The sequence below is a fragment of the Panthera uncia genome, chromosome D1, assembly GCF_023721935.1.
Source record: "Panthera uncia isolate 11264 chromosome D1, Puncia_PCG_1.0, whole genome shotgun sequence".
NCBI lineage: Eukaryota > Metazoa > Chordata > Mammalia > Carnivora > Felidae > Panthera > Panthera uncia.
This window is the reverse complement of record NC_064808.1, coordinates 550,774-570,383: the sequence shown is the minus strand read 5'-3', so window position 1 is coordinate 570,383 and position 19,610 is coordinate 550,774. Positions and strand designations below refer to the sequence as shown.

Genomic DNA, 19,610 nt, shown 5'->3' with positions numbered 1-19,610 from the left:
CCCGCTCCGACCCCGCCCCAGCCCAGCTGTGAGTCAGCCCTCTGAAACAGCCTCACGCTGGCCACACCAGCTCCTTCCCACGTCCGCATTCAGAACCTCCCTCCCACCAAACACGACACATGCCAACACAGAAAAAAGAGGCCCAAACAACTGTATTTTCACATCAACATTGGCTCCCAGCCACCAGAGACGGTGGCACCAGCCCCCTTCCCCTTTTTCCCCAACCCTGGACCCATGAGCGCCCTCCTGGACGAGGTCAAGCCGCAGGATGACCCACACGTGTCACAAGGCTGGCTTTGGTCTCTGAGCCCCTACCCTTCCAACCCCTTCCTGCTTGTCCTCGGGCCTCGGCTGGCCCTTCCTCGACGGGCCCACGCAGAAGCACGGGTGGGGCCGGGACCCCAGGCCGGGCAGAGGAGGAACCCAGAGAGCAGCCTGGCACAGGGTGTGGGCTTAGTCCAGAGGCCCTGCCTGGGCAGCCAGGCCCCCAGGGCTGGGGAGGCGGGGGACGACCCGGGGGACGGGTCCTGGGATACAAAGGGGGGCCGGCTGCAAAGTGGGGCCCAGTCTTCCGAGTTAGTGCAGTGGCTCCGTGCTGATCAGCCCACGGCTGCTGCCCGCACCCGGCCCTCCATCAGACAGACAGACAGACAGACGGACAGACGGGTGTGTGGGCGGGACTTCCACAACCAGGGCTGGGGAAAACCGCAGAAGAAATCAGCGGGCCGGAGCCGGGGTGTGAGTGTGAAAGTGTGTGGTGGGGCGGCCAGGAGGGCGGGGGCGGCCGGCCTCCTCCTCCTGGACTCCCTCCTCCGCGGCGGGCGGGGCGGCTACAGCCTGGTGGCCTCGGCCAGGCCCACCCGGTTCTCGTCCCGGTCGAACACGGTGTAGTAGCGGCCGATGAAGACGTCACCCAGGATCCAGAGTGGCCCACCGGGTGGGGGGATGTCCATACCCATGAAGCCGCTCAGGCATATGGTCCTCCCGCCCTGCGACACCTGGGACGGCCCTGGTGGTCAGCACCCCGCCCACCTGCCCCTGCCCTGCCCCCCAGCCCCCGCTGACCTCGAGCGTGTAGGCCTTCGAGGACAGCTTGTGCCCTGTGCCCTGGTGGTCAGCGCCCCGCCCACCTGCCCCTACTGACCTTGAGCGTGTAGTCCTTCGAAGACAGCTTGTACCCTTTGCCCCCCAGCTTCAGAGTAACCTCGGGCAGGGTGGACACCTTCTCGCAGGGGATCATGTACTGAGGGAGGGAAGAGAGTTTAGGTGTGGCCGGCGGGGGGTGGGGGTGTGGGGGGGGGGGCGGCATCCTGCCCACACAGCCGGGCCCACTCACCTCGCCCTGGATCAGCGGCACAGCCCCAATGGCCTTCTGCAGCTCGCGCACCTCGTCCACGGGGCCCACCATGAGGGAGGTGCCCGTGTCCAGGATGGCCTCACAGCCCCCCTTGCACAGAGTCAGGCTGGTGCCCACGTCCACCCTGAGGGGGAGGAGGTATGAGGCCCCTGGCTGGGCTCGGGGTGGGGCCAGGGGGGTGGTCAGTCCTACCGCCAGGGCCGCCTGGGACCCCCGCCTTTTCAGGACCCTCTCTTCGGCTGCGGGTGGAGGGGGGCTGGGGCCCAAAAGGCCAAGAGCACGTTAACAGCCAGCCGCCTTTGACATCACGAGCAGGGCAGGGCCCGAGCCCAGGGGCCAGGGGCTCAGCTGGGTGCCAGGAGGTGGGACAGGCACCCAGGGCCAGGGGGGTCCAGGGCCCAGCACCCCCACCGCAGCCTCCCAGCCCCGAGAGCTGGAGCTGCCCAGAGGCCTGCTGCGGGGGGGCTGGGAGGGGCCCCACACTCACTGGTCCATGTGAACCTGCCAGTATGCCTTGCGGGTGACGTTCAGGTAGGACAGGGAGCCCTGGTAGTACTTGGAGTCCGTGCCACCCAGCATCAGCTCGCCCCCGGGCTGCGCGTTAGGGTCCCTGGGAAGAGAGAAAAGAGGAAGTCGGCCGCCCTTGCCCCTCGAGCATGGGGGACCCCTGGAGCACGGGGGACCCCTGCCAGCCCCAAAAACCAAGCCTCCGGCCTGAGCGTCGGGTGCCACCAGCACCAGCTGGAGCCAAGTCAGAAGCAAAGGGTGAAGGGTAGAGGGTGGGGGGGGGTGGTGCTCTCCGAAGACCCACAAGGATGGAAGGATCCGGAAGGGAGGGGACTTCCTTCTCCCCAAGGGGAGGGGCTCCAATCCCACACCCCGTGTAGCCTGCAGGCCACGAGATGCCGCCCAGACCTCAGGCGCTCCTGGTCTGCCAGCGGAAATGGGCCAGGGTCAAGGCAGCGGGCACACAGGGAAGTGAAAGCTAGGAGCCCAAGGAGGGGACCCTCCTCTGCGTGAAAACGACACAAACCAGGGAGGGCTTGCAGGAGGCGGCAGCGAAGTCAGCTCACTCCTGCCCTGGGGCCCGTGCACCTGCTGTTCCCAGGGACGCTCTCTGTCCACATCCTCACCCAACTGCCCCCCACCCCCACATCTCCGCTCAGCCTGCGCTGAGCACCCTCCCACCTCCAGACCCTTCTCCAGACTTAGTGTTTGAGCTCACGGTCTTCTTCCTGGCCGGTCCCCACACCCAGAAAGCACCAGGCCAAACGCGGCCCTCCCTCTACTACCTGTGGCCTCCAGCCCTCCCCCTTGGCCTTCACCTCCTATCACCTCCGAAATCCCAGACCACGGCCTCCTGCCTGCTCCCCACCCGCAGCCCTGCCCTACCTCCCTGCCCCTGTCCGCCCACCCAGGGGAGCCACAGCACCGCACTGTCCGTCCCTGGGCCTGGGACTGGCCAACCTCCTGGGTCCCCTCCCCCTGTCCACCCACCCTGGGCCCGAGGCTTCACAGGAAAAGACCAGCCTCCAGGGGTGGCTCTGCCCGGCCCGGCTGCTGGGTTATTTACACCGACCAAGCTCTGATCAAGGGACAGAGCGCAGCACCCAGGCAGGGGCCAGGCTGAGGGCAGGGTTCGAGCTGGCATTCAGCCAGAAGGGCAAGTGGGCAGGCTCTGGAGGGTGAGGGCTCTGGGGGGGGTGGTGGTGGCGCGGTGACCACCGGTGGTCGGCAGGGTTGTCCGCTCACACGCTGCCCACACGTCCAGGCCTGGCACACCCCCATCAGGGCCTCTGGCACCGCCCTGAGGGGAGAGACGAGGCCCCTGCACATAGGTGACCCCACCCTCCATGTGGGGCAAGGGCCACCGGGGTGGGGGCCTTCTCTGCGGCAGGCACAGACACCCTGGGGGCTGCTTCCAGATGGCGTGACGGAGGCCGCGCTCCACACCAACCTTGGCCCATGGCCGCCTCTAGCAGCATCTGGCACTCAAGGCCCAACTGGGGTCACCTCCCGTGGAAAGCCCCCAGAATCCTCATCTCCAGAGGCCCCGCTTCAGGTTGGGGCCCAGGGCTTTGTCCCCTCTAGACCATCAGTGACCCAGGGGCCACGTCTTCCTCTCATCAGGCCCAGGGAAAGCCGGGCTGACGGACCCAGGAGGAGTTGTGGTGACTCCCGACCAGGGTCCGGTTCTCCCCAGGCGGCCCGCTGAGCAAGATGCTGGACCCACAGCCCGAGCCGCTCCCGGTGGGAAGCCCGGGCTGTGCGGCTACCCGGGGGTCTGCAAGAGGGTGGCCAGTCCCGCCCCCGGTCAGAGGTCAGAAGCTGCAGCCCGGCGCCTGGAGGGTGGCCAGGGAGGTGGTGGCCCGAGCCCCCTGCAGTCAGCCACACTGAGCTGGGAAGCGGGGTGAGGACTGGGGAAGAGAGGGGGCCGGCCCTCCCACCCCACCTGTTCAGGTAGAAGGAGAAGATGTTCTTCTCCACCAACTTCTGCTTCATCAGGTTATCAAAGACGGGGAGCACGTCGTCAACGGAGATACGGGGGTAGGCCATGCCAAGAATGCCGTCGAACTTGGCAGCAATGAAGGTGATGCCCGGCTGCTTGATGGCCTCACCGAAGATCTGCCTCTCCACCTTGACGCCAGCCACGGTCGGAGTCTGGCAGGGTACCTGCAGGCCGGAGGGGGGTGGTCAGCGGGCTGCAGGGGCCTGCGGGGCCCGACCCCAGGTCCCGCGCGTGTGCTCACGGCCACAGCTCCAACACCCGCTCCGTCCCCACGGAGCGGCGGTGCTCGGCCCCCGCCCGCCACTGCGCACCCAGGACCTGAGACGGGCAGAGGGCCCGGGAGAAAGGCTGGCGGCACTGGTGGGACAGGGACGTGGGGTCTGTGCTGGTCGGGGCACCGACTGAGTTGGAGTCAGCTCAGAGGGCTGGGCTCCGTGCTCGGCTCTGGCCTCCTGGCCCCCTCCCCCCGCCGGCCCAGGCCTGCTCCTGCCCTTGGCCTGCTGGAACCCCATGACCCAACCCCATGACCCAACTCAGCAGACTTGAGGCCACACCGCCCCTCCCCCACCGCGGGCCAGGCAGCTGACAGAGAGGCAGAGCAGGATGTGGGAAGAAATGTCTGTTTGGGGTTGACACCCTGCGACACCGGGAACGGGGGAGCGTGGCGGGCGACATCCTGTTATGGACCCACAGAGTCCAGGAGGAGGGGACCCTAACAGACCGTCCAGACAAGCAGGCCCTGGCGTGCCCTGCAGCCTCCTGGTCCGGCTGGGGCTTCGGGTGCCCAGACGGCCCTCCTGGCGTCCTCCACAGGGGCTCTGGCACACCTCAGCCCCCCCTGACCGGCTCCCCTGCCTGGCCGCCGGCCGCGAGGCTGGGAGGAGGCCGCACCGCCAATCACTCGCTCGCCTGCCGGGTCCCGGTTCCACACCCGCGCCCCGGCGGCTCCACGGGCGTCGAGACCCTGGCTGGCCCGCTCTCCCCTCTTCAACGCTCAGCGGCCCGGCCCTGCGGTGGGGCCGGGGTCACGGGGAGCATCCCAGGGCTCAGGAGCGGCCTCGCCACAGACTCACCGACACGGTGTCCTGGCTCAGGTACCCGGAGAGGCTGCCGGAGCCATAGTGGATGTCGAAGGACGTGCCATTCTTGACGTACGTGCTGGACTTGCCGCTGTTATACTTGTTGTGGAGCCCTGCGGGCAGAGCACCGTCAGCCCACTGCCCCCGCCAGGCCCTGGGCGCCTGCCACGGAGCCCCCCCCCGCTCCCGCCCCCGCCAGCCTGGGCCTCGGCCAGCCGTGCTCTGGCCTGGCCTCCTCCATCCTTGGCCACCCCGGGGCCCCGCCCAGACACCTGGAAAGCGGGGTGCCCGGGGAGGGCAGAGGGGCCAAGCACGTCTGGTGGGGCTGAGAGCTGGAAGCCGCACGTCACCCAAGAGGGGCTGAGGCAGGGCCACCGAAGGCCCAAGGCCTGGCCTGCTGGCCCCCACGCACGGGGCTGCACCCGAGGTAGGGCGGCAGGGCCCTGAGCCCGGGGGAGAGTGTGCGGCCGGCGGGGGGGGTGTTGCATGCGTGTGAGGTGGCGGCCAGGCCGCGTACCCACACCCTGGGGCCCTCCCCTCCCTGCCTGCTCCCTTCGGCCGCACGAGGCGGAGCTGTGACTCACAGCAGGCGATGTCCAGCAGCTTGCAGTGGATCGAGGGGACCCACAGGTTGGCGGAACCGGTGTCGAAGACGACCGTGAAGCACTGTGGGGGCGTCCCAATGCCGATCTCCCCGTAGTACTGGGCCTGGGCAGGGGAGGGGCGTGCCTCAGGGCCGCAGCGTGGCGGGGGGCATCCCGCGTTCCCGCTGGGCCACAGAGGGACCACTGGTTGCCTTGGGAGTCAGACTCTGGAAGGCCCAAGTCTGAGGAGACACGGGAGCCTACCCCCTCGCGCCCCCTCCCCCCCAGCCGCTGGTCCCCGTACCCTGGAAGACCCCTCTGCCTCACAGATCCAGGCCCAGAAGGGGAGACTTCTTCCCCAGGATGGGAGCCAAGTCACAACTCGCCTCTGGGACCTCAGTTCCCACCCTGCCCTTGCCCCACAGGGCCAAGCCTGGAGGACTTCTAGGTGGAGGCATGCGAACGGCCAAAGGGAGGAGGTGCACCCTGGAGACCGACAGTGTTGGCTCAGAGTCCCTCACTGCCTAGACTCCCTGCCTTCCCTGCTCTGAGCCTCAGTTTCCCCATCTGTACACAGCGGAGGAGGGCAGCCTGGGAAACCCAGGGTACTTGGCTCAAGGCTCAGGTGACCATGAAGGGGGCACACGCCCCCTGAGCCTCAAACCTCGTCGTCGATGCTCTCATAGGTCAGAGGACACGGGGGCTTGGATGTGAGATACGAGCTTGAGGCCCCCCAGGTCCTGCCGGCCTGGGCGCCCCCATCCCCTGAGAGGCGGCCTAGACCACAGGTCACCACGGGATTCCGGCTCTGGTCCCTGTGGGAGCCTCTCTGCTGCCACTTGGCTCCAGGGAAAACCCACAGCTGCTGCCTCATGACCAAGCAGAAGTGTCCAGATATGGGGGGCTGGGGGATGACTCAGCAAATGTGTGTGTGTGTGTGTGTGTGTGTGTGTGTGTGTGTGTGTGTGTGTGCCTGAATTGGGGGACCAGGAACCGGTCAGTCAGCACCCCCCCCCCCTCCCCCCCCCCCCACCCCGCCGAGTCCAGTCACATGCCCGTGAGGCCACAGCTTCCTGGCACTGCTGGGGCTCTGGCAAGAGAGGACAAAGGCTGCAGCCACCTGTCCCAGCCACAGGTGGGCCAGAGGCTGGATGGCAGCAAGGAGCGAGGTCCCCAAGACTCAGGGGCAGGAGAGACAGAAGGATGCCCACCCGGGCAGCCCCAGAACCTGACCCCAGAGGCAGGACCAGGCCGGGCCAGCTCTGGCGTGCTATGTAGCTTATAAAACATCCCTCAAGGAGCACGGGGCAGGTGCAGGGCTGGCTGCTGGCCAGAGGAAAGAGGTAAGGAGGCGGAACTGGGTCGCGGGTGGCGCCAGGCCTCCCGGCGGGACAGGCACCCCCACAGAAGCTCCAGGGCAGTTAGTTACGCCTGGGCGGGCTGGCCCACATGACCCACGAGGACCCCACAGCCTCTCGGGGCCTGACGCAGGCTCCTCCGTGCCCAGCTGATGGCCCTGGGCCCAGCCCGGTGATTTGCAGAGGGTGGCCCTGTCCCACAATCCCACAGACCGGCCTCAAGAACAAGGTGGCTTCTGGGGGGCCTGGGTGGCTCAGTCAGTCGAGCGTCCGACTTCGGCTCGGGTCATGATCTCGCAGTTCATGGGTTCGAGCCCCGCATCCGGCTCTGTGCCGACAGCTCGGAGCCTGGAGCCTGCTTCGGATTCCGTGCCTGCCTCTCTCTGCCCCTCCCCTGCTCACACTCTGTCTCTCTCTCAAAAATAAGTAAACGTTAAAAAAAAATTAAAAATAAGAAAAGAACAAGGTGGCTTCTGAGGTCGGTGATGGTCAGCGGGACGCAGGGGGAGAGGTCATGGAGGGGCCAAGGGCACCCCAACCCACCCTCACCCTACACAAGCAGGCCCTGCAGGGGAGCCGTGCAGACCCCCCAGAAGGACACCGTGCGAGTCCTCCACCTGGCAGGGGTGACAGGAGGGGCACCACAGGGGAGGATGTGGCTGAGCAGAAGCCCCCCCCCTCCCCCGCACCGAGCAGGGGGGGTTCAGCAAAAGCGCTGCTTGCTAAAGAGTATCTCGTGCTGGCTTATCAGTTCCCGTCCAATCAGTGTTTGCCACCAACCGGGCCCCCGCCCCAAGTGGAGGCCCCCATACTCACGTCCAGGTAGTTCTTCAGTATCTCGGGAATGGGCCCCCCAGTCACAGTGGGCACTCCTTGGGCGTATTTCGAAATGGGGCCCTTGGCAATCAGATCTTCCACGGGGCCCCCCGACTCCGACATGGTTCGGCGCACAGACGTGAACTTGTACAGCGGGATTCTGTCAAGAGGAGGGGGCCCGTCAGGGCTCGCCTCCCCCTCCGCACCCTCAGCCGCCAGGGGCTCCGAGAGCGCCCGCCCCATCCCCGTCCCCCGCTCTGTGTCTGCTCTGGTCTCTTCTGGGACAGCGGCCCATGGGGGTCTGTGAGGACATCGGCGTCACAGGTGACCCATCCGCCTGGCCCTCTCAATCCGGTCTCCACAGACGCCATGCAGAGAGGTCCCCACTTCCCCTGTGTGGCCTCTGGTTGGCCGTCTCCCAGACACCAGATGGGACTCAAGACTGCCACCTCGGAGAAGCCCTCCTTGGCCATCCCTCAAGTGACCCCGTTTCCCTCCGGGGCCCTCTCCAATGCTGTAGTGAATTTATTTACTGCTGGTCTGTGCTCTGTCCCCACCACGGTACAGACCCCAGGGGGGGCGAGGACTGCACTGGAAGGCTAGGGGTCCGTGCTCCCGGGTCTGCCTTCCTCGGAGATGCCCCAGGGCACCCCCACGGGCAGCCCCTGCCTCCCAGCCTTGGCAGTCTGCCTGGGCAGAAAGAGCACGGGGTTGAGGTCAGGTGTCCCGGTTCCTGTGCCTGAGGTCCCTCCCCCACCCGGACCCTTGGCTCCTCCCTTAAGCTTGCACCCCTGCTTCCATGGTGCAGGGGTGGGGCAGGAGAGCAGACCTGAGAAAACTCACACACCTGGATGACAGGTCCTCCCAGCCCAGGGGATTTGGGAGTTCAAGGTCACGGCTGGCCCTTGCCAGCAAGCCAAGGGCTGCTTCAGAACATGGGGCTCTTGCCTAAGACCCGATAGGCCGTAAAAGCCCAAGGTTCTTGCTTGGGGGGAGAGGGGCACGCCCTCCAGTAACCCAGGAAACAGGTGCCAGGCAGTCCCAGAGGACGGGGAGGAGGTGTGAGGGGCTCTGGTTCAGCTGCCCAGCCCCAAGCAACCCAGGTTCAGTCCCCAACAGCCACGCATCCCTGGAGAGGAGGCCTGTGGGTGGTGTCAGGGGAGGGTCCATTCGGGGCCACATGCCCCCAGGCCACAGCCCATGGTGCAGCCCCTTGGCAAGGCTGAGTCCCACTGCCCCCCCCACCCCAGCTCCCACAGCCCTATGACCTCACCCACCTGCCCCTGGGCAAAAGGCCCGCCTTGGAGTTGGAAGGATGCCTTCCCAGGCCCTGGGGCGGGGGGAAGGGGGGCAAGGGTGGGTGCAGGAGCAGAGGGGCTGGCCCACCACACCCCTCCCCAAGCGGGGAGGGGCTCAGGCTGCCTCGAGAGAGTGGGAGTGGGGGATGGAAGCACCCTCCTCGGCCTGGCTGGCCCACAAGGCCTGGGGTTGGTGGCCTCTCCTGGTACAGGGGGGGCAGGCCCTAGAGACCTGAAGAAGGTGTGGTCCTCACTAGAGCAGAGGGCACAGGTGGAGAACCCCGCAGCCCCGTGCCAGCTGCGCCCCTCACCCGGACCCTCTCCTTAGGCTAACTCCCTACTGTATCTGAGACCCCCGGGGGCCCCCAGCGCCCAGAAGGTCTCCCGAGTAAGAGCCCAAGACCCAAACCAAAGGCGACCATGCCCAATCCACAGCTGGCAAAGGGCAGGGGGAGAAGCAGGAAAATGACTTGCCCAGATACACCTGGGTGTCCAGACTTCCACACAGGTGGGCCTTGAGTACAGGTGCCGCAGCCCCACCTGTCCTGGGGAGGCTCGTCGGCCTGGGTCTCCGCCATCCTCCCTCCCGCCGCCTCCTGCCCCCCCCCCCCGCCCAAGGCAGACTCCACGGTGGTAAGGAAGAGGGGTCCCCGGGCTGGCGGGGGACCCCGGGTGAGGCCCTGCAGGAGGCCGCGCGGGCCGGCACAGCCCGCATTCCAGAGGGCAGGGCGTACGGAGGGCACCGGGGGCGCGGGGTGCACGGGAGGGTGCACGAGGGAGGGGTACACGGAAGGGGGGGGTACACGGAGGGGTCGCAGGGTGCACGGGGTCGCAGGGCCTCACCTGATGAGCGCGGCGGTGGACGCGGCCAGCAGGCCGAGAACGAGCAGCAGCACGCTGGGGGGCTGCATGGTGGCGGCGGCCGGGTCGGACCGGAGCGCCCAGAGGTCGAGCGCTTATAGCCTGGATGACGGCGCACTTGGCAAAGTCAGCTGACCGGACTGTTTGCACCCGGACCGGTCACGCGGGCCTCGGCCGGCGTGCGCGGGGCGGGGTCTGGGCGGGGCGGCCCCGGCCGCGTTCCCGCCGGGCCCGCGCACGGCGCTCGGGGACGCGCACGCAGGCCTGCCGGCGCAGGGGGACGCGCGCGCGCGCGGGGCGGGAAGGTGGCTGCGAGCCCCAGCCGCGGGGACCGGGCGCTGGGGTTCTGGGCGCCGGCGGCCGGGGAGCCTCCGGAGCCTGGGGCTCCGTCGCCGCCGTAGACACGCGGGCTGTGCGCCGCGTGGGGCCTCGCAGCCTTTCCGAGGCCCCTGCTCCACCTTCCCGCCCCCGCACTGCACCCGCTGCACCGCCCTCCTCCCCTCCCTCCCACCGTTCGCCCAAGCTTCTACCGCTCTCACCCTTCTCTCAACCCTGGGGTCGTCCGGATCTCATCGCCTCGCAAGTGTCCACCTGTCCTACCGGGGCCACCCTGCATCCTGCTTCCTCTGGGGGGCCCACTGGCCCTTTCCAGGCCCCATCTCAAAGGACACCGCCCAGTGGGATCAGATGAGGAACAGGTCTCCCACCTTGAGCAGCTCAGGTGGTTTTCGCCAGCCTCGGAGGGCTGAGAGAGTGAGTCCCTCGCTGGGGCCGCAGTGGCCCGCTGACCTCCAGGGCCCCGCCAAATCACCCAGTCATGCCCAGCTTGCTGTCGGAGGGCAGGGCCACATCCCGCTTCTCGCCCTCACTCCCAGCCAGAAGGAGGACCAGGCATGAAGGAGAAAAGGAGCTTGGATGGGTCATGTCAGAGAGGGTCCGTGGCAAGAAGGAAATAAATCAGAGGAATGCGCTAGAAAGTGACCATTGTTGAGAGCAGGCCTCTCTGGGATGGTGATATTTGAGCAGGATGGGAACAATGAGGAACTTTCACAAAGGGACTCCCCTAGGGCACTCTTTCTTGAGTGCCCCACTCACAGGGGGCAAACAGGTTCTGTGACCCCTGAATAAATCAGGACCCTGACCCCAGCCAACACCCTCCCACCCGGCTTGGCCTGATGGCCGCAGATGAGTGCCCACTGCCCTGCCTCCATACTCAGCAGTTATACACAGTTGACCTGGGCTCATCGTCTGGTGCGGTGCCAGATATGGGGACTCAAGCCAGGACCGAAGCAGGCAAATATCCTGCCCTCAGAGTCTGACCAAGACACGTGGGTCCAGGCCTTGCCCCATGCAGGCCCAAGCGGGACCCTTGCACTGGTCACTATCACCTCCCTCTCCCTTCCCCCCCCCCCCCCGCCGGCAGACCGCTGTCTTGGGAGGAGGTCAGCTGGGCTCTGGATGGGCTGGACGCCGCCACAATCGCTTGAAGGTGGTCCCAGCTGGTGTCCCCCTGGGTCCCAGTGCCCACTAGCGGACAAGACCGTGTGTGTCCCATGATGCTCAGACACAGATGTGTGAGAAAAGACACCTTCGCAGGGTCCCATCTGCTTTACCCACATTTACAAGGAGCATTTACAGAAGCATTTACAAGGCCGGTGAGGCCAGCAGCCGGTGTGGACAGGAGAGGCAGAGTGGCTGGTCAGAGACGTCAGGGCGGGACCAGTAGTCAGTTGTGCCGGCCCGAGACCCTTGGCTTTCCCCTGAGGACAGTGGGGAGCCGCCGGTGGCCCTGGGCGGAGAGACCGCGTGTCCATCCGTTCCGTAGGCCACGAGGACGTTGTGTCTGTGGTGCTTGTTCCCACGATCCCCCAGCACCCAGAGCAGGGCCTGGCATGGGCCCACCAACAGGCGTTGGCCCTGAGTGGTGCTGGCTGGCTCCTGGCTGGTTTCTGTGCCCCTCCCCCACAAAGCTCTCCGCAATACCCTGCCTCCCTACCTCTCCAGCACCCTGGAGAGGCTCGGGGTGGAAAGGGAGCGGAAGAGGCTGCCCCCAGGCCCTGGGGCTGCTCCCCAGAGGGCAGTGCGGGGCTCCATCCCCCGGTGGGCAGTGCCACAGGACCGCGTGGGCTGGGACCTGGGCTGGGCTGGGATCCGGGCTGGGCTGGGATCCACGGCTGGCACCAGACGGAGCTGTGTCCCCACCTTACGCAGCTGCCCTGGCCCAGGGCCCTGTGTTCCCTAAAACCCTGTATAGCCTCAGCCAGGTGCAAGGGTCCCGAAGAGGGCCCCGTTCCCTGCCCCTGCCAAAGGCTGGGAGAGGCACTCCCCTGTTGGACCAAAGGCAGTGGGCCCAGCACAGAACTACAGGCATAGAGGCATTTTGGTGCCCACTGACGGGGGGCCCAAGGCAAACCTGGTGGGAACAGGTCTCCCAAGTCAGTCCAGCGGGTGTGTGTGTCCCAGAAAGCTGAACCCAGTGAAGAGTCCCGCGCGTGGTTCTGGTGTCTCTGGCTCCTAGTGGGTGGGGCCACGGTCTGGAGACTGTCCAGCCCGACCCTGGACTCTAGCAGGGAGAACCAAAGCCCCGACGGGTTGGGTGGGCCTGGGTGAGTCAGAGGGTGAGAGCAGTTGGAAGCCACTTCCCTTCTTTTTTTTTAAACTTAAAAAAAAAGTTTTTTTAAATGTTTATATTTAAGAGAGAGAGAACACACACACACACACACACACACGCGTGAGTGAGGGAGGGGCAGAGAGAGGGGGTGACAGAGAATCCTGCACAGGCTCTGAGCTGTCAGCACAGAGCCCGATGTGGGGCTCCAACCCGCCAACTGTGAGATCATGACCTGAGCTGATGGCTGACACTCAACCGACTGAGCCACCAGGTATCCCAGAAGCCCCTCCCCTTGACCTCCTCTCCCAGGCCTCCCGGGTCAGCCCCTCTGGGACCTTAGGCACCTGTCTGTCTGTCCCCCGCACAGCTGTCCAGCACCTGCCACAGGCCAGGCACTGCTCTGGGTGCTGAGGAAATGTAGGGGACAGCACAGGGGACTCGGGACACAGGGAGGACTCAGCAGAAATGAGGAGGAGCGAAGGGAGGAGCTCCCGAGAGCAGACTAAGGAGGTGATGGGTCAACACACTGGGCAGGAGCAGGCTGAGCACAGCGGGTGGGGACCGAGAGCAAGCGACGGTCCCGGGGCCAGAGAGGGGCTGCCCGGCTGGGTCACTCTGCTGTGCGGCCACCGGGAGGACCTTGTTTGTCTCTGAAGGAGGCTGAGCTGCAGGGAGCACGGTTGAGGGGCAGCAGCTGCCGGAGCTGGGGGCGGAGGTTGGAGGCAGCCAGGGCTGAATGTAGACAGAGACTACGAGCCCCTCGACTCTGAGAGGTGAGGAGATCGAGAGGGAACGACAGCAAAGGAGACTGGGCAGGAGCGGCCGGAGACGGGAGAGACCAAGAAGGGACAGCCTGGAAGCCGGACGAAGACCAGCCAGAGGAGGTGGCGGCCGGCCGTGTCAGCCCCACCGCGGACCAGGTGCAGGTTGGGATTGCACGCCGACCACTGGATTTGGCAATCTGACCTTGAGGAGAGCAGTTTCAGGGAGGGGCTGGGGTGTAGTTGTAAAGATCCAGTGGTGAAGACAGAGGGGTGTTGACACAGAGAAGCCAGGTAGACGGCGGGGACAGCAGGGTCCCACACACTGAGAGGGACGAACGTCTCCGTAAATGGGCAGGTGGATGGGAGGATGTGGGTCTCCCCCTCACAGCATGCACAGCCATCCATTCCAGGGGGATTTAGAGACATAAACAGTCAAGGGGAAATCCCTGAGGGGGAAGAAGGCGGAGAAGAACATCTTCGTGATCTTGGAATCACGGGTTTCACCGACCGAGATTTGTTGTTTAAGTAGGAAATACAAAAAATGAGGCCAAACCTGCAAGAGACGTTATCGAGATAAGACGACAAACTGCACACGTTTGTAAAATACGACAAACTGGAACACGTTTGTAAAATACGCCCCTGGTAACGGACTGATGTCCAAAATGTGTGAAGAACTCCTTTTTTCTTGATATGTATTTCTTGGAGGGGGGGGCAGGGAGGGAGGGGCAAAGAGAGGGGGACAGAGGATCCCAAGTGGGGCTCTGCACTGGCAGCCAAGAGCCAGACGTGGGGCCCAAAGTCGCAAAGCATGAGATCGGGACCTGAGCCGAAGCCGGACGCTCAACCGACCGAGCCCCCGCTCCAGGCACCCCAGACCGTTTAAAACTCAACAACAAGAAAATGAACAACCCGTTAAACAATGGGCAAAGACCCGAACAGGGACCTCGCGGAAGAAACAAGAGTGCAGATAAACCCATGAAAAGATGCTCACGTCAGGGGGGAAATGCACATCAAAACGATGAATCCGACTCCACACTTGTTAGGATGGCCAAACCCCAGCCAGCGACAGCACAAAACCGAACTTACGCCAACGTTCCGTCAGCCATCACGCTCCTTGGCATCGATTTACCCAAAGGAATTGAAGAGGTATGTCCACATGAAAACCTGCATGTGGACGTTTATAGAAGCTGTGTTCTTAATTGCCACAACTTGGAAGCAACCACGATGTCCAAGTAGGTGGTGAATAAACCGTGGTCCGTTCAGCGTGGAAACAGAATGAGCCACGAACCGTGAAAAGACAAGGAGGCGTCTTAAATGCACCTTACTCCGTGCAAGAAACCAATCGAGTGCCCCAGACTGTGTGAACCCCACGCTATGACGTTCTGGAAAAGGCAAAACCAAGACAATAAGAAGTCGTCCTAGGTCGGTGGCATCTCTTCAGGCCACATCCAACCGAAATGCACCCAGCCACCAAGTCGGGGACGAGGACGCCAAAGCCTGGAGAAGCTTGTCCCCAAGGCTGTGGAAGGGACGAACGATTCGTGACAAAGTCACACGATGGGGGCTCACGCCCTTGAGAATGAACGAATTAGCATCACGTGCACCACGAGGAATCCCTCAAACCCCACTGCACCTGTGGCCCTTCTCTCCCTCGCCCCCCACCCCTCAGTTAAAGGAGGAGGAGGGTGGGGCGCCTGGGAGGCTCAGTCGGTTGAGTGTCTGACTTCAGCTCAGGTCATGATCTCACAGTTTGTGAGTTCGAGCCCCACATCGGGCTCTGTGCTGACAGCTCGGAGCTTCAGATTCTGTCTCCCTTTCTCTCTGCCCCTCCCCTGCTTGTGCTCGGTTTCTCTCTCTTTCTCAAAAATAAATAAATATTAAAAAGTTTAAAAAAAAAAAGGAGGAGAGTGGGGACTCCCCGCTGGCTCTTCTCTGCCTTGGTCTCCCTGCCCCAGGCCAGGGTCTCTCGGGGAGGCTCTGAGACCCCCCCAGCGGCTCCCCGTGCAAAGCAGGCTGGAAACTGCCAGGCCCTCCCTCCCACTAGAGTTCTGGGCTTGCACTTGCGGCTTCCTGGACCACCCCCCCCCACCCCGGCCCCGACGTAAAAGGAGGGTCTGCGGGTCCTGAGCTCAGCCCTGGAGCTGGGGGACTTGCCAAGGGGCAGAACCCCAGGGAGGGGATAATGGTTTTCATTAGGTCCCTCCTCCCACGGGGCTACAAGTGAGCCACTGAGATGCTGAGTCATGCCTACTCTGCTGTCTTCCCGTCCTCCATGCCCTGCCCTGCCCTCCTCCTGGGCCTGAGTCAGCCCACGCTCAGCCCTCAGAGCCGGCTACACTGGCCCTTGGGAGGAAGGTGAGGGTGCAGCGCCCCGGGGCCCCAGCCACAAGCCCTTGCTCTTAGTTCTGGAAGGGCTGTGTGGGAGGCCGTGTGAGGGAATTAGCTTCAGATCAGCTGACCTTGGACAGCTTGTGGGGGAGGGTGGGAGTGGCTGACACAGTTAGGGTGGGGGAGGGGGTGCCCAGGCACAGGTGAAGAAGTGGGGGTGGGGTGCCCAGGCACAGGTGGAAGGAGGAGGGTGCCTGGCACCCCACCCCGACTTCTTCACCTGTGGCACAGTTAGGGTCCCAGTGGCTCACAAGTCCTCTGGAGTAGACCCTCCCAGCCCCAAGGGTTGAGCCCCGAGCCGTGGTCCTCCTCCATCATGGCTGCCCTGGGGAGGTGGGGTGAGGGGCTGGCGGCCACATGGGACCTTTAGGGGTCCCCAGCGGCCCAGGGGTCAGGGACCTGCCTCAGCAGCAACCCCAAACCTGGAATCACTGCGTGCAGACTCTCTGGTCCTGGAACTTGGTTGGGGACCCCTGTTTTTACTCTTTGTCAAAACCCACCGTACTGGAGGGTGCTGGCCACTGTGCGACATACACACTGGGGTGAGCAAGGCAGCTGCAGACCTGCCTTCCTGGGGCTGCTAGACCCGGACCAAGTCCTCAGCCAATAAATGGCCTAGTATGGGCTGTGGCCTGGGCCGAGGGACAGCTGAGGCTGCCGCTCTAAAGACGAGGGCGGGGCACCAAAACCCATAAAATATGCAGGAATAAACCCAACCAAAAAGGTTAAAGGTCTGTACACCGAAAACTACAGAAAGCTGATGAAAGAAGCTGAAGAAGACCCAAAAAATGGGAAAAGATTCCATGCTCCATAGGAAAAACAAATATTGTTTAAATGCCGATACTACCCAACGTAATCTGCATATGCGATGCAATCCCTGTGAAAATAACACCAGCATTCTTCACAGAGCTAGAACAAACAATCCTAAAATTTTCATGGACCCAGAAGAGACCCCGAATAGCCAAAGCAATCTTAAAAAAGAAAACCAAAGCAGGAGGCATCACAATCCCGGACTTCAAGCTGTATCACAAAGCTGTCATCATCAAGACAGTATGGCCCTGGCACAAGAACAGACACCCAGATAATGGAACAGAATACAGAACCCAGAAATGGACCCACAGACGAATGGCCAACTGATCTTTGACAAAGCAGGAAAGAATATCCGATGGAATGAAGGCAGTGTCTTCAGCAAGGGGTGCTGGGGAAACTGGACAGCGACACGCAGAAGAATGAACCCAGACCACTTTCTTACACGAGACACAAAAATAAACTCAAAATGGGTGAAAGACCTCAATGTAAGACAGGAAGCCATCAAAATCCTCGAGGAGAAAGCAGGCAAAAACCTCTTTGATCTCGGCCGCAGCAACTTCTTACTCAACACGTCTCCGGAGGCAAAGGAAACAAAAGCAAAAATGAACTATTGGGGGGCACCTGGGTGGCTCAGTCGGTCAAGCGTCCGACTTCAGCTCAGGTCATGATCTCACGGTTCGTGGGTGTGAGCCCCACATCGGGCTCTGTGCTGACAGCTCAGAGCCTGGGGCCTGCTTCGGATTCTGTGCCTCCCTCCCTCCCTCCTTCCCTCCCTCTCTCCCTCCTTCCCTCTCCCCCTCCTTCCCTCTCTCTCTCTCTCTCTCTCTCTGCCCCTCCCCCGCTCACACTCTGTCTATTCTCTCTCTCCAAAATAAAAAAAACATTAAAAAAAATTTTTTTTAATGAGTTATTGGGACCTCATCAAGATAAAAAGCTACTGTATAGCGAAAGAAACAATCTGCAAAACTCAAAGGCAACCAGCAGAATGGGAGAAGATATTTCCAAATGCAATATTGGATAAAGGATATACAAAATCCATCAAGAACTTGTCACACTCAACACCCAAAAAACAAATAATCAAGGGAAGAAATAAGCAAAAGACAGTAAGAAATGGTCAGAAGACATCCAGATGGCCAACAGACACATGAAAAGATGCTCCACATCACTCATCATCAGGAAAATACACATCAAAACCACAATGAGATACCACCTGGCACCCGTCAGAACGGCTGACATTAACAACTCAGGCAACAACAGATGTTGGCGAGGATGCGGGGAAAGGGGAACCCTTTGGCAAACTGGTGCAGCCACTCTGGAAAACAGTATGGAGGTTCCTCCAAAAACTAAAATAGAACTACCCTAGACCCGGCAATTTCGCTACTAGGTATTTATCCAAGGGATACAAGTATTTTGTTTCGAAGGGTCACAGGCACCCCCATGTTTATAGCAGCCCTATCGACAATAGCCAAAGGATGGAAAGAGCCCAAATGTCCATCGAAGGATGAATGGATCAAGAAAATGTGGTATATACATACAATGGAGTATTACTCGGCAACCGAAAAGAATGAAATCTTGCCAATTGCAACTATGTGGATGGAACTGGAGGGTATTATGCTAAGTGAAATTAGTCAGAGAAAGACAAATATCATATGACTCATATGAGGAATTTAAGATACAGAACAGATGAACATAAGGGAAGAGAAGCAAAACATAATATAAACACAGGGAGGGAGACAAACCCTAAGAGACTCTTAAATACAGGGAACACACTGAGGGTTGCTGGAGGGGCTTTGGGTGGGGAGATGGGCTAAATGGGTGACAGGCATTAGGAGGGCACTTGTTGGGATGAGCACTGGGTGTTATGAGTAAGTGATGAATCATTAAATTCTATCCATGAAATCATTATTACACTATACGGTAACTAGCTTGGATGTATATTTAAAACGATAAAAATTAAACATGAAAAGAAAGGTGAGGAGGGAGCTTGTCTTCAGGACAACGGCGAGGTGATGAACAGGGGCTGGCCTGGGAACGGCGCGGGGCTGGGGGGCTGGGGGGCGGGAAGGTAGGGAGAGGCTCTCAGGCTTGGGAAGAAAACTACAGAGACCCTAAGCCGGAACTGAGTCTGGTGGCTTCCAGGGATGGAGAGAAGGCTCCCGGGGCTGGGAGAGGTGGGGAGCATGCACGAGGGGGGGGTCAGAGGGAGGAAATTCTGTCCGCAGATGGGCCTTGAGGCCAGAGCAACATTTGCCCTTCCCTGGTGTCCAGCCTGCAGCCCTGACGATGAGCCAATTCCTTGAAAGGAGTTTCTCTCTGTGTGATATTCACACCCTCTTGGTTTTAGTTTCTATGGGGCACCGGGTTCAGGAAAACCTTCCTGGGGAGGGTGCCCCCGAGGTGGGTTGCGCACCACGCCAATCAATGGTGGTGACCGGGCCCCGCAGGGTGGGAGGTGACGGGGTCTGGTCTGCAGGCTCTGGGCAAGCGCCCGGTTAGAGTACCGACGACGCAGGATGAGTGACGTGGCCAGCCTGCCTTGTGGCAGGGTGGGGGCGGGGAGGGCCCTGGGGGGCGGGGAGGGGACGGGTCCGGGCCAAGCCCACTGTGTTAGGGATCATCTGTCGGTGGCTTGAAATAATACCAAGTATTCTCCCAGTTCTGGAGGCCAGAAGTCGGAAACCAGCCTCACTGGGTTAAAACAGACATGTCACAGGTCTGGTTCCTTCTGGAGGCTCCGGGGAGGTGCCTGCAGTCCTTAGCTCAGGGTCTCTTGCCTCATCCTCACTGCCAGCCACCTAGCATCCTCCCTCTCCACTCTGACCCTCTGGCCTCGCTGGTACTTGGACATGAGGGGCGAAGTCAGAGCGAGGCCAGGGGAGGGACAGTTGTGGGAGCAGGCTGCCAGGGGGGTGCCAGGGGGCACATACAGGAAAACTAGAGCAAAGGGACAGGTAAAGAAAAGAAGGGCATCTGAGTGGCCCATAATGGGGCCTGGGGCAAGTGCATACATAACCTGAGGGAGGCTGAGTTGAGGGGCTGGAGATGGGATGGGTGGGTGGCTGGACTTGAGAAAGCTGACTGGACTGTGAGAAGATAGGCCATGGGGGATGGACTCGGTAGGATGGGGTCCTAGGGGCTGGGTTGGATGGTGTGGGTCATGGGGGCTGGACTGGGT

General features: G+C 62.3%; 2 protein-coding genes across 2 annotated transcripts in view; both read right to left on the bottom strand.

Moving 5' to 3' along the window:
• The window catches only part of CD81 (CD81 molecule), a 334,787-nt gene that overhangs the window by 286,024 nt on the left and 29,153 nt on the right, over positions 1-19,610 (bottom strand). The gene's annotated exons all lie outside the window — the stretch shown is intronic.
• On the bottom strand, positions 135-10,013 carry CTSD (cathepsin D). Its single transcript, XM_049615530.1, has 9 exons — positions 9,845-10,013; positions 7,704-7,863; positions 5,530-5,653; positions 4,940-5,058; positions 3,810-4,030; positions 1,845-1,967; positions 1,337-1,481; positions 1,145-1,243; positions 135-998 (listed from the first exon to the last, which is right to left on the bottom strand). Exons 1-9 carry the CDS (start codon positions 9,910-9,912, stop codon positions 831-833), a joined length of 1,227 nt encoding a protein of 408 aa, XP_049471487.1. The 5' UTR covers positions 9,913-10,013; the 3' UTR covers positions 135-830.